Source organism: Erythrolamprus reginae, chromosome 11 (assembly GCF_031021105.1).
Source record: "Erythrolamprus reginae isolate rEryReg1 chromosome 11, rEryReg1.hap1, whole genome shotgun sequence".
NCBI lineage: Eukaryota > Metazoa > Chordata > Lepidosauria > Squamata > Dipsadidae > Erythrolamprus > Erythrolamprus reginae.
In genome coordinates, this window is record NC_091960.1 from 20,956,999 (window position 1) to 20,971,691 (window position 14,693).

Consider the following 14,693-nt stretch of genomic DNA (forward strand, 5'->3'; position numbering starts at 1 on the left):
TGATTTCCTGGTCTGGCCACCTGGTGAGAGTGAGATGGGTCTTGCTTGTTTAATTGTGCCATATCTACTCTTCCTTGTTATATTTCTGTGGATTTGCCTTTTTAAGTCTCTATTTCCTTTTTATTAAATACGCTTCTCCGCTCGCTTAGTACTGTATCTAATATATATTGTATTGTCTTCCTTAGCTCTACAAAATAGTGGCTAGGTCAGTTAGACTTAGAATCCAAGATTCTTTCCTTCTCAGTAACATAAAGCAAGTGATTTTCCCAATCACCCAGAATGCTATCTGTATAAGGTTCCAACAATTTCATCTTTAGCCTTGCTCTGTTAAAAAAAGTGCTATTGCTAACATGTTGTAAGCCGCCCTGAGTCTAAGGAGAAGGGCGGCATAAAAATTGAATAAATAAAATAAATAAACAAATAAATAAATCTTAGCTGAATATCATAGGGCAACCAAGCCATTGGTGTTTTAGAGGGCTGGCTAGCTTTCTTTCTTTCTTTCTTTCTTTCTTTCTTTCTTTCCTTCTTCCTTCCTTCTTTCTTTTCTTTTTGTCTTTCTTCCTCCATCCCTCCCTTTCCTTTTTTCTTCTGTTCTTCTCTTTTTCTTTCTCTCTCTCTCTCCCCCTCTCCTCCCTTCCTTCTTCCACTATTCCTTCCTCTACTCACTCAGCCACTTTTCTTCCTCCCTTCTCTCACCTTCTTTCCTCCATCTATTTCTCTTCTCTGTCCTTCCCTCCCTCCCACCCTCCCTTCATTTTTTCTGTAGCCACCCAACTTAACCAAGTGACTCTTGCAGTTATTGCTGTCCAAATTGCTACTTGGATGAAAGATATCTCAGATGCTTTTCTTCTTTCCCTTTCCCTTCCCTTCCCTGCAGTGTCCAACGAACTGCCCACCTGGACTGAAGGGACCTCCAGGTTTACAGGGGTTGAAGGTAAGAATTCCTCTGGTTCCATGATCTGTAGAAGTTTCTTTATTAGTGATTGCCGTACACACTTTAGAATCATGAAAAGTTTCTCTAGGTTAAGCAGCCATAGATGTCAATTGGCTAATCTTAATTAGCTCCCATACCTAATTCTGACTCTTGAACAGTGGGAAATATTAAATCTATATTACCAAAACTGCCAGTAATATAAATTAATATTTCCTGCTGTTCAAAAGTCAGCAGAAAAACCTGGCTATATTATGTTGGAACGGTTAGTACTCTATACAAATGAATGCTTGTATGTATTGAAGTACTGTAGCTTTAAGAGGTAGTGTTGCAAATTGCCATAAGAGGGAGCCAGAAAGTATGATTCTCTCTGCTGTCTCTGCTCATTCTGCATATTCACTGTGACTGATGTAGTAGGCTCTGTGATAGTTTGATGGATTTTTAAGCTATAATGTATGTCTGATATGTAAGACAAAGACAGGCTTATAATATTATTACTGTATTGAGAGATATTGACTGGTTAACTTGACTATGCTATTTCTAAAAGTAAACACTATTTTATATACTTTAATGTACAGTGGTACCTCTACTTAAGAATTTAATTCGTTCCATGACCAGGTTCTTAAGTAGAAAAGTTTGTAAATAGAAGCAATTTTTTCCCATAGGACACAATGTAAAAGCAAATAATGCATGCAAACCCTTTAGGAAAGAAATAAAAGCTTGGAATTTGGGTGGGAGGAGGAAGAGGGGGAGAAGGACAGTTGCTGCCGAAGGAAGAAGGTGAGGTGAGGAGAATCAAAAAAATCCAAAACTTTAAGGCTTAAAAAAAAAAAGAGGGACTCTGAGGTGGCGAGGAGGAGCACATGCCTCCCATACACCCAGCGCGAGGCTGCCTCCCATACACTGCGCCAGAGAGAGAAACCCATGTGGGCGAGAGGGGAGAATCTCCCACTCCTTTGACCAAAAGGCGGCTGCTGCTTCTACCTGCTTCCTCTTCCTTCCCATGCTGAAGGGCTCCCCTCCCCTCTCCTCTCGCTTGCTTTATAGCCAGCGTCTTTCCTTCGCTGCGGTGATTCCTCGGTTTGGCTGAAGCCAAGTTGATCTGGCTGGGGTAAAGTGCCCCCTTTTGCCTTTCCGTGCCCAGATGCTCCAGGAGAGAACCTCGCACTGGGTGTATGGGAGGCAGTGCGAGGGTGTCACCACAGCGAAGGGAGCATTTCTTTTCTCTGGGCGCTGGCAGAGGTTTATTCCCTCTCCAAGCACCCAGAGAAAGGAAACTGCTCCATTCGCTCTGGGCAGCCCAGAGAAAAGGGAGCGTTTCTTTTCTCTGAGCGCTGGCAGAGGTTTATTCCCTCTCCAAGCGCCCAGAGAAAGGAAAATGGTTCGTTTACTCTGGACTGCCAAATCCTCCTTAAGAGCCACTGAAAGGCTCCTCTGGCAGCCCAGAAATGGCTAGGATTAAAGGGGGAATGGCAGGAAACTGGCTGGGTCTTCGTGCCTCTCTCAAATTTCCTGGGAAATTTTTCCGGACTTGGGCTCTTAAATAGAAAATGGTTCTTGAGAAGAGGCAGCAAAATCTTGAATACCCAGTTCTTATCTAGAAAAGTTCTTAAGTAGAGGCATTCTTAGATAGAGGTACCACTCTATCTGTCTTGCATGACTGAACTCTTACTCATATCTTCTGTATATCTGCTAGAATCCCACATTTTCCTCTCTGCATGTCCTTGATAACTTAAGGGTTCTGCACACTCCTTAACAGAAACAAGCAAGGGACATTAATTAATTTTATTAGTACTGTATTGTTTAGAGAGACAAATAGATGGACAAACAGCTACATATTTTTTAAATTGAAACGTTTAACTCTGACCAATTGGCCCCCATCTTCACCCAAATCTTCAACAAATCACTAGAGTTGTGCTATGTTCCTTCCGGCTTCAAACGCTCGACTATCATTCCAGTGCCGAAGAAGCCCTCCATCATGGAACTGAATGACTACAGACCAGTTGCTCTAACATCTGTAGTTATGAAAACCTTTGAAAGGTTAGTGATGTTCCACTTGAAAACCATCACGGATCCACTGTTAGACCCCCTGCAATTTGCATACCGAGCAAATAGATGAACAGATGATGCTGTTAATACAACATCCTTCAACATCTTGAATCTCCAATGACCTACACTAGGGTCCTCTTTGTAGACTTCAGTTCAGCGTACCATCATACCGGACATTCTCTTAACCAAACTAAATCAGCTAGTGGTACCTGAACACACATGTAAGTGGATCACAAGCTTCCTAACAGACAGGAAGCAGTAGGTGAAGCTAGGAAAAATCACATCAGATACATGTACAATTAGCACAGGTGCCCCCCAAGGCTGTGTACTCTCACCACTTCTATTCTCTCTATACACTAATGACTGCATCTCAAACAATCCATCTATTAAACTACTGAAGTTTGCAGATGATACAACAGTGATCTAACTCATTCGAGACAAAGATGAATCCACATACAGATGGGAAGTTGAACAACTATCCTTGTGGTGTGACCAGAACAATCTAGAACTGAACACACTCAAAACCGTAGAAATGGTGGTAGACTTTAGGAGAAACTCTTCCACCCTTCCACCTTTCACAATACTAGACAACACTGTATCAACAGTAGAGACCTTCAAATTTCTAGGTTCTATCATATCTCAAGATCTAAAATGGTCACCTAACATCAAAAACATCATCAAAAAAGCACAACAAAAAATATTCTTTCTGCGCCAGCACAGGAAACTCAAACTGCCCAAGGAGCTGCTGATACAGTTCTACAGAGGAATCATTGAGTCTGTCATCTGCACCTCTATAACTGTCTAGTTTGGTGCTGCAACTCAACAGGACCAACACAGACTTCAGAGGATAATCAGAACTGCAGAAAAAACAATTGCTGCCAACCTGCCTTCCATTGAGGACTTGTATACTGCACGAATCAAAAAGAGGGTGGGGAAAATATTTACTGATCCCTCACATATTGGACACAAAATGTTTCAACTCCTACCCTCAAAACGTTGCTACAGAGCACTGCACACCAAGACAACTAGACACAAGAACAGTTTTTCCCCGAATGCCATCATTCCACTAAACAAATAATTCCCTCAACACTGTCAGACTTTTTACTAAATCTGCACTTCTATTCTACTAGTTTTTCTCATCATTCCTATCATCCTTTTCCTCCCTCTTAGAACTGTATAACTGTAACTTGTTGCTTGTATCCTAAGATTTTTATTAATATTGTTTCTTCATTGCTTCTTTGACCCCTATGACAATAATTAAGTGTTGTACCACATGATTCTTGACAAATGTATCCTTTTCTTTTATGTACGTTGAGAGCATATGCACCAAGACAAATTCCTTGTGTGTCCAATCAAACTTGGCCAAAAAAATTCTATTCTATTCTATTCAATACTATTCTATTCAATACTATTCTATTCCAAACAAAATAAAAACCAATGCAAACTAATATAAGGAAGAAAACGAAATGAAAGAAAAGGCAAAAGGTGCAAGACAAGAAAAAACAGAGATAGGGAAAGAAGAAAAGGGAAAAATGTAGGCAAAAAGAAAAAAAACACATTAAAATGTGGTTTCCAATATTTTTCATAGCAGTTAAGGTTACATAATGACTCTCTTCTTTCTAAAATCTATCTTGTTTCATCTTTAAAACCATAAATCACAAGTTCATTTCTGCCCCTGCTCCCCCCTTTTACGCTAAATGTCCATAAGAGGCTTCCAGTCACCAGTAAATGTAGATGATGTCTTCTCTCTAATCAAAGAAGTCATGTTCAATTATGTTAGTATTGTATTGTCCAGGAGACAAAAACTGAGTGACAGAACCTTTTCCTTTTCATATAACTCTTTCTAAAGGTCAGTTTCCATTCTGATTAAAGGGGCTCTAGCTAGCTTTATTTTTCTACTTTTATTTCTTTCTATATTGTTATTTCTTTATCTGTTTCTATGTCACATTTAGAAATGGCCAGTCTCCCTCACAGAACAACTCGGGGCAGTGTGCAAATAGGCATAAAAATAAAAGCTACATATAAATATTAGACTAGACGGCAGTTAAAACAAGTACGGGTAATCCTCAACTTACAACCACAACTGAGCCCAGAATTAATGTTGCTAAGTAAGAAATTTGTTAAGTGTGAGTTTTGCCCCATCTTATGACTTTCCTTGCCACATTCGTTAAGTGAATCACTGCAGTTGTAAAAATAAAGCAAAGAGGTGTTCTTTATATTCAGAAGACTGCCAGCCACAGAGTTTCAGAGCATGTTAGTTTAAGAGTCCAGCAGGTCAGAGTTAATTCACTCAAGTCAGTACAGAAACCTTTCTGGCTTACGTTAGCCAAAACTCACGGCTTAAATGTCAGAATGTCCAAAGGTATCCACAGCGAACACGAAACCACAATTCATCAAAGTCACTCCAAGAATTGAACTGATAAACTCCCACACTGTTATCTGCAAACACTTCCCTTTTATCAAGGCTGTGGCAGCGTCTTTAATTCTTAACACCTGTGACCTAGAATGTTTCTGCATTTGCGCAATTGCCCTTGGCATCCCATCATTCTCCTGGCCTCAACATTCAGAATAGGATTATTCCTAAAATCCTCCCCATCTGATTCAGAGGAAACTAGCTGGAGAGAATTCTAACTGGCTCCCTCTCTTCATCTCCAACCCTTTCCTCATCCCTTTCCCCTTCTGGTTCACTGTCTGATTCCTCCTCCAGCCAGACGGGTCTTCTGTGATCAGACGGCTCCCACTCTTCTGAGTCAAAATCAGCAGCCATAGGAGCTGGCCCGAAGCCAACCACAACAAGTTCTAGGCTGCATTAACAGAGGGATAGAATCAAGATCACATGAAGTGTTAATACCACTTTATAAGGCCTTGGTAAAGCCACACTTGGAATATTGCATTCAGTTTTGGTCACCACGATGTAAAAGGGAGGTTGAGACTCTAGAAAGAGTGCAGAAAAGAGCAACAAAGATGCTTAGGGGACTGGAGGCTAAAACATATGAAGAACGGTCACAGGAACTGGGCATGGTTAATGAAAAGAAGGACCAGAGGAGACATGATAGCAGTGTTCCAATATCTCAGGGGTTGCCACAAAGAAGAAGGAGTCAATCTATTCCCCAAAGCACCTGAAGGTAGAATAAGAAGCAATGGGTTGAAGCTAAAGAAGATGAGAAGCAATTTAGAACTAAGGAGAAATTTCCTGACAGTTAGAACAATTAATCAGTGGAACAGCTTGCCTCCAGAAATTGTGAATGCTCCAACACTAGAAGTTTTTAAGAAGATGTTGGATAACCATCTGTCTGAAGTAGTATAGGGTTTCCTGCCTAGGTAGGGGGTTGGACTAGAAGACCTCCAAGGTCCCTTCCAACTCTATTGTTACTATTAGTAGTAGTAGTAGTAGTAGTAACATGGTTGCTAAATGAATCTGGTTTCCCCATTGACTTCGTTTTGTCAGATGTTTGCAAAAAGGGATCATGTGACCCTGGGAACCTGCAACCGTCACAAATTGGAGTCAGTTGTCAGGCATCCAAATGTAAATCATGTGATCATGGGAATGCTACAATGGTCATGTAGCATTTTCAGTCCCATTGTAACTTTGAACGGTCACTAAATGTAAGTGTTGTAAGTTGAGGACTACCTATATAAAATAATTGTAAAAGTGAGGGAGGCCTGCAAGCCCCCCTGCTCAAGCAGGAAACCCTATACCAGTGATTGCGAACCTATGGCCCACGTGCCACAAGTGGCATGTGGAGACATATCAGAGGGCATGTGAGTTGCTTTCCTATGTCAGTTCCAGCATGTATGCAAATGCTAGTCAGCTGATTTTTGGCCTTGAGGAAGGCTGTTTCACCCTCTAGAGGCTTTAGGGAAGGTCCCCTGAAGCTTCTGGAGTGTGAAAAACAGCACAACAGGCAAACCGGAAGTCTATTTTTCTGAACTTCTGTTGGGCTGTTTTTTTCACCTTCCCAGGCTTCAGTGAGTCCTGTGCGCATGTGTGGGATCAGTTATGCACATACGCAAGAGGCAGCATGGAGACGGGTAGACATGCGTGGGGGCGGAGTGAATGGATGTGGTCATAAGACACACTCACTACACACACATACACCCCCTTTTGTCACATGAGCCAAAAAAGGTTCACCATCACTGCCTTATACCATTTCAAACAAATGGTTTTCCAATCTCTTCTTAAAAGATCTCCAGTGTTGGAGCACCATAACCTCTGGAGGCAAATCTGTACTACTGATTGATGGTTCTAATTGACAGGAAATTTCTCTTTAGTTTTAGATTGGTTCTCTCCTTGACTAGTTTCCATTCATTGCTTTTTGACCTGCCTTCTGGTGCTTTGGATAATAGCTTCACTCCCTCTTCTTTGTGGCAGCCCCTGCGATACTGCCACACTGCTATCTCCCCTGCTCCTTCTTTTTGCTAGATTAGGCATACTCAATTCCTGCACAACTAACACCTCAGAAGGAAATCAGCACCCAGTGCAGCTTGAGTTGCAGATTGTTACGTGCACCTTTCGTTTTGGGATGGTGATTTCCTGATGAATTGCACAAGACTGAATGTGCTTCCCTCCTCCTTTTATTTTTGTGAGAACTAGGAAGGGTCTTGTTTGAGTCCTTTTATAATTCAGGCCCACACTTGTCTTGGTTGTGTCTCTTCCTTCTGTTCCTCAGGGTTATTCCTTCTTCCCGTTACAAACCGTTGATTGACCTTTGTTTTGAAAGTTTGATTCCCTTTCCTTTTAGGGACACATAGGCCGACCAGGAGTCTCTGGAGAGCCTGGAAGACAAGGACGGCTGGTGAGAATGGAGATGCTTCATCCTCCTTTCCTTTTTCTCTTTAACTGATTGAACATCAGCTCTGAAAGATTAATAGCAATAGCATTAGCGTTTACACTTATATACCGCTTCATAGTGCTTTTACAGCCCCCTCTAAGCGGTTTACAGAATCAGCCTATTGTCCCCAACAATTTGGGTTCTCATTTTACCCATCTTGGAAGGATGGAAGGCTGAGTCAACCTTGAGCCGCTGGTGAGATTTGAACTGCTGAACTACATCTATCTGAAGTAGCCTGCAGTGCTGCACACTAACCACCGTGCCACCCGGCTCTTTAAGGGGCTTTGTTCAAATCCTGTACTGTTTTCTCACAGTTCCATCCCAAACTTTATTGTCAACCAAGCTGGTGGATGAGCATATAACAGATAATAGATTTACAGAGTTGGAAGGGACCTTGCAGTCATCTAGTCTGACCCTCTGCCCAAGGAGGAGATCCTACATCTGCCTCTACCTAGGATTGAACTCACAATCTCGCAATTGTAAGGCGAGAGCTCCACCTCTAGCTCTTCTAACTATAACTTCTGGCAGAAGATACAGAACAACTAAAACTCAGACCATATGTTTCCTGAATAGAGCTATACTTGCACTTAACAATGAACTAAAGGATCACCATCAGTGAGCTGTTGGACAGTGTTGTGATTCCGTCTGAGGCTCCTCAGAGAACGGCTGAACCTCTGCCGGCTCCATGCTCAGAGGGGGAGGAGGAGGAACAGGAGGAGGAGGCCCAGGCAGACGGGGAGGAGGAATATCAGGCCGAGGGAGAGGGAGAACAGCCTGAGTCCCCCGGGGTGGAGCTCTCCCCAGCAAGCAGCCTGGAGTCCTTAGATGAAAATGCACAAGCCATCATCGATCTCAGGCAGAGAAGAGCAGCCCAACGAAGGGGACAATTAGCCAGGTATTTCCAGCCCTAAATAGGCAACAGCTGGGTTTGGGTGTGGTTCTCCCCAGAAAGGCTGAAAAGGCAGACCCACCCTTCCTGTATTGTGGAGTATTATCTTTGGGAGTTCTGGGACCTGGCTGTGATCTTTGGCGTCTCTGATTCTGGCTTGTGGCCTTGAAGGCTGAAACCTTGGGGGGAAAGGCGTGGGTCTTATTCTCTACAGTGGTGTGTGTGCCAGCAAGAAGTCTGTTGTATTGTCTGGCTGTCAGGACTCTGCTGTGAAGCCTCATAGCCTGCCTGTTGGGAAGAACAGGTTTTTCTCTGTGTTTATTTTTCAAACTATAAAGTGCCTTTGCTTTTACCAGCGTGTCTGGCTGTTTTTTCCAGTTGGTGTTGAAGTCTGGGGGCACCCAGACAGAACAGTATAATACTCCACCAACCACCAGACACCTGGTTCTCATTTTGGAGGGGTGGTTTGGTTGTTTATTTTTCTTGCTCTCTGCTGCTGGTTCCTTGTTTGGCATTTTTTGCTGTTTGGTTTCCTGTTTTTGCCTGCCACCATGGACGTTTCTGCAGCTGACATGCAGGCTGTCTTTGCAGAGTTGCGAGGGGACATTGCACAGTTGACCCAGACAGTCCTGGTGTTACAACGCCAGGTGGAGGTTTTGTCCCAGCCGGCCCCACCCCAGGCGGCCCCTGTGGTACCTCCTCCAGCACCTTTGCCCAGGAGGAAATGTTTTGTGGCGATGCCGGAAAAGTTCTGGGGGGACCGGCGGCTGTTTTCGGCGTTCCAGAGCCAGGTGCAGCTGTTTATCAATGCCCAGATGATGCACTTCCTGGGGGATGACCACAAGGTGGCGTTTCTGTGTAGCTTGTTGGCTGGCCCTGCAGCGTCATGGGTGGCACCTTACCTGGCTCGGGATGACCCGCTACTTCAGAACTATGCTGCTTTCTGTGACCTGCTGCGTCACCAATTTGCGGACCCGGTGCAGGAGCAGACGGCCACGCGGGCGCTGAAGCAACTGCGCCAGGGTTCGTGCCCTCTGGCGGACTACATGGCTGACTTTCGGTCTCTGGCCGGGCAAGTCCAGTGGAATGAGGCTGCCCTGATCGAGGCCTTTCAGGACGGACTATCAGACACTATGTTAGATGAACTGGTGCATGAGGTGATGCCCGGCACGTTGGACGCTTTGGAGCGGCATTGCTTGGCAATAGAGGCCAGGCTGTTGGCCAGGGAAGTCCGTCGAGCAGGACGGTCCAACCCCCGTGTGTCAGGCGTTCCGCCGACACCTGTTCCGCGGCGGGGGTTGTCGACCGTAGGCACCCCGGCTCCGGTCCCTGCGCCCCGACGTTTTTCCCCAGCGCTGCCTCCATGCCTGATGGATCGTGTTGCCGCCGGGGAGCCGATGGACGTGAGTTACGCACGACCCCGACAGACCCCGGAGGAACGAGGGCGTCGGCGGGCGGCTGGGTTGTGCTTCTATTGCGGGGCCCCGGGACATTTTGCTGTAGTTTGTCCCCACAAGAGGCGGAGCACGGTGGCTGCCGCCGTTCCAGTACCCTCCAGCTCTCCCGTGCTTCCAATGGCGTCCCCCGTGCAGTTCCCGGAGACAACCCCTTGTGTCCCTGTCATGAACTTTCTGATGGCGGGGCCTTCGTCTGAACGTCCTCAGTCGCCGGAACGGTCGGGAAACGAGGGAGGCCCGGCTTGGTGGCAACACTAGGTCGGGCGGGGATCCCACTTTCTCCTGATTCCACGGCTACCGACTCCGGACCGTTTCGTCACCTGACGCTCGCTGTGACTCTGCATATTGCGCAACGGACTCTGGCGTATCCTGCGTTGGCCCTTGTGGATTCGGGGGCGACGACGAATTTCTTGGACGAAGCCTTTGCCCACCGCCATTCCTTGCCCCTTTGTCCTGTCATCCCGCCATTAACCGTGGAGACCATCGATGGGCGGGTGTTGCTGGCTGGTCCCATCCGGTTCCAGACCCTGCCAGTGTGGATGTGCATCGGAACTCATGAGGAGGCCCTGCAGTTTTATGTCACCAAGGGGCTTCATTTTCCCCTCATGCTGGGGTTGTCGTGGCTGCGCGCACATGACCCGCATGTGGTGTGGTCACAGAACCTGGTAACTTTCTCCAGTTTGCAGTGCGTGGACCACCACCGACATGTGTGCGCAGCTCATGGCCCCGTGGTTCCCGCGATCCAGTTACCCTGTTGCCTAGAGGAGTTCGCCGATGTCTTTAACGAGAAGGAGGCAGATCGGCTACCACCGCATCGGACGTACGACTGTGCCATAGACTTGATCCCTGACGCCAAGCTCCCGGCTGGTCGTTTGTACTCCATGTCAGAGCCGGAGCTTGTGGCTCTCAAGGAGTTTGTTGAAAAGAATTTGGCCAAGGGATTTATTCGGCCATCCAAGTCCCCTTTGTCTGCCCCTGTTTTGTTTGTGAAGAAGAAAACGGGCGATCTTCGCCTCTGTTGTGACTATCGGCGCCTTAACGCCATCACGGTGCGTAATAGGTACCTCTTGCCTTTGATCCCTGAACTCATGGACCGGTTGCGGACGGCAACGGTAGTCACCAAAATTGATTTGCGCAGTGCGTACAATTTGGTCCGGATGCGGGCCGGGGATGAGTGGAAGACAGCATTCGGCACGCGTTATGGCCACTTTGAATACACCGTGATGCCCTTTGGCCTCACCAACGCCCCATCCGTGTTTCAACATCTAATGAATGACGTGTTCCGGGACATGTTGGACCATTTCGTGGTGATTTACCTTGATGACATTTTAGTGTATTCCCCAAACCATGCCTTGCATTTGGACCATTTGCGCCGGGTCCTGCTCCGGTTGCGGGAGCAGCATTTGTATGCCAAGCTGGAGAAGTGCCAATTCTTCCAGACTACCGTCGAATTCCTTGGGCACATTTTGTCTCCAGGTGGCATTTCCATGGACCCGGGCAAAGTGGTCGCACTTCAGTCTTGGCAACCTCCACGACGAGTGAAGGACGTACAACGTCTTTTGGAGTTTGCGAACTACTATCGGGCTTTTATTCTGGGGTATGCCACGTTAACCACGCCCTTGTTACAAAAACAAGTTCCGTTTGGTTGGGGGGAGGCGGAACAGTGGGCTTTTGAGGCCCTAAAAGCGGCGTTCATGGCGGAACCGCTTCTGCGTCATCCTGATCCCGCTCGGCCGTTTGTGTTGGAAACAGACGCCTCGGATGTAGCGGTTGGCACCGTGCTCCTCCAAGCCCATCGTCCCGGTGACATGCTGTTTACGTGTGCCTATTTCTCCCGCAAATTGTCTCCCTCGGAAAGAAATTATACTATTTGGGAGAAGGAACTCTTAGCGGTGAAGGCCGCCTTTGAGCATTGGCGGCATTACCTGGAGGGGGCCTGTCACCAGATTGAGGTACGGACGGACCACCGGAACCTCGAGTATTTGCAGACGGCTCGAAAATTGAACCAGAGACAGATCCGCTGGTCCTTCTTTTTCGCACGGTTCAATTTCTGCATCAGGTACACTCCCAGCGCCCAGAACCCTCGAGCGGACGCCTTGTCGCACAAGCCGGAGTACACGCACCCGAAGGAGCCAGCTCCTCTGCAGACGGTTCTACCCCCTGCTGCTTTGGCTGCGACCCAGCACCCAGTGGACTTGTGTTGCCGTTTACGGGAGGCACAGCGGGAGGATGGGTTTGTAGCGCAGAGGGTGCGGGAGTTAACACCTAATTCCCCCTGGACATTTCAAGACGGTCTGCTTCGGTACCGGGGGCAGCTGTATGTTCCCGCTGGCCCAGTGAGGGGCCTGATTATGGCCCAGTGTCATGACTGTCCAGTGGTGGGGCATTTTGGCCTGTTCAAAACATTAGAACTGGTCACTCGGACGTTCTGGTGGCCACACATTCAAGATGATGTGCGTTCCTATGTGGCCACCTGTGTCCGGTGTCATACGGCCAAGGGGGTGACTGGAGCCCCACCAGGATTACTGCAACCTTTGCCCACGCCTGAGAGACCCTGGGGTGCCATGTCCATTGACTTTGTAACCCATTTGCCTTCTTCAGCTCGCTTCACAGTAGTCATGGTGGTGATGGACATGCTCACCAAGATGGTTCATTTTGTACCTTGCACTAGGGTGCCCACTGCCCAACTCATGGCCCAAATGTTTATCAGCCACGTGTTTAGATTACATGGGCTTCCGGATCGGGTGGTCTCTGACAGGGGAACACAATTCACAGCCCGGTTCTGGCGGGAATTGATGGCGGCCCTGAACGTGTCTGTGTGCCTCGCATCGACGCAGCACCCCCAGACCGATGGAGGCACAGAAAAGGTTATAGGGATACTGGAGCAATACCTGAGGTGTGTAGTGGCGGATTGCCAGAATGATTGGTCCAGGTTCCTCCCTGTAGCGGAGTTTGCTTTTAACAACTTCCGCCACTCCTCGACCCGACTCACGCCCTTTTCGCCAATTGTGGCTTCCATCCTCGCTTCTTTCCCTTGACCCTCCTTGATTCTCCGGTGCCTGCTGCCGAGGACTTCCTCTCGGAGCTGCAGGCGATCCACGAGATGGTGAAAAGGTACCTGAATAAGGCCAAGGAAGACTACAAGAGAGTGGCTGACCGCTCCAGATGGGATGTGCCCCCCTTGGTGGTGGGGGATCAGGTGTGGCTGTCCACGAAATACATAGCCTCCGAATTACCCAGACACAAATTATATCCCCGGTTCCTGGGCCCTTTTCCCATTGAAAGGGTGATCAATCCGGTGGCCTACCGGCTCACCCTGCCGGCCAACTTGCGGGTTCACCCTGTGTTTCACCGTTCGCTGTTAGTCCCTGTCCCTCCCGATTGTCCGCTCCATCCCAACGTTCCCGTGTTTCCTGCCCCATGTGTTCGTGACCACCTCCCTGAGGCTATGGTACATGCCCTTATGGATTCCCGGTGGGTGGACGATTCCTTCCAATACAAGGTTCAATGGGTGGAGGGGGACCCTGATGATTGCTCTTGGGTGGAAGCAGCGTTGTTGGACGCTCCCGACCTTATTCAGGATTTTCACGCCCGGTTTCCCCAGAAACCGCGTCCTCTCCGCTGGCAGATGGGGAGGGGCCTTCCGAGGGGGGATGGTGTTGTGATTCCGTCTGAGGCTCCTCAGGGAACGGCTGAACCTCTGCCGGCTCCATGCTCAGAGGGGGAGGAGGAGGAACAGGAGGAGGAGGAGGAGGCCCAGGCAGACGGGGAGGAGGAATATCAGGCCGAGGGAGAGGGAGAACAGCCTGAGTCCCCCAGGATGGAGCTCTCCCCACCAAGCAGCCTGGAGTCCTTAGATGAAAATGCACAAGCCATCATCGATCTCTGGCAGAGAAGAGCAGCCCAACGAAGGGGACAATTAGCCAGGTATTTCCAGCCCTAAATAGGCAACAGCTGGGTTTGGGTGTGGTTCTCCCCAGAAAGGCTGAAAAGGCAGACCCACCCTTCCTGTATTGTGGAGTATTATCTTTGGGAGTTCTGGGACCTGGCTGTGATCTTTGGCATCTCTGATTCTGGCTTGTGGCCTTGAAGGCTGAAACCTTGGGGGGAAAGGCGTGGGTCTTATTCTCTACAGTGGTGTGTGTGCCAGCAAGAAGTCTGCTGTATTGTCTGGCTGTCAGGACTCTGCTGTGAAGCCTCATAGCCTGCCTGTTGGGAAGAACAGGTTTTTCTCTGTGTTTATTTTTCAAACTATAAAGTGCCTTTGCTTTTACCAGTGTGTCTGGCTGTTTTTTTCCAGTTGGCGTTGAAGTCTGGGGGCACCCAGACAGAACAGACAGTATTACTTGGTCTGTTGTGTAGCTGTTTGGCTGGTTCAGGGTGGCTAATTTGTGGTGGGTGGGGAAATTTTTTGTGGGGGATTGTTATGTGTGTTGGGACTGGCCTCTAGGTATCACATGACTTTTATTGACAATGACAATAAAGTATTTTATATTTATATTTTTAACATTTATAATAGTTAGTATATTTTCTAA

General features: G+C 47.6%; 1 protein-coding gene across 2 annotated transcripts in view; it reads left to right on the forward strand.

The window, feature by feature from the left end:
- Positions 1-14,693, forward strand: part of COL9A2 (collagen type IX alpha 2 chain) — a 130,432-nt gene that overhangs the window by 66,175 nt on the left and 49,564 nt on the right. For both annotated transcript variants that reach the window (XM_070764523.1, XM_070764524.1), the window contains 2 exons: positions 878-934; positions 7,723-7,776. In XM_070764523.1, coding sequence (XP_070620624.1) covers positions 878-934; positions 7,723-7,776 — 111 coding nt within the window. The remainder of the gene's footprint in view (positions 1-877; positions 935-7,722; positions 7,777-14,693) is intronic.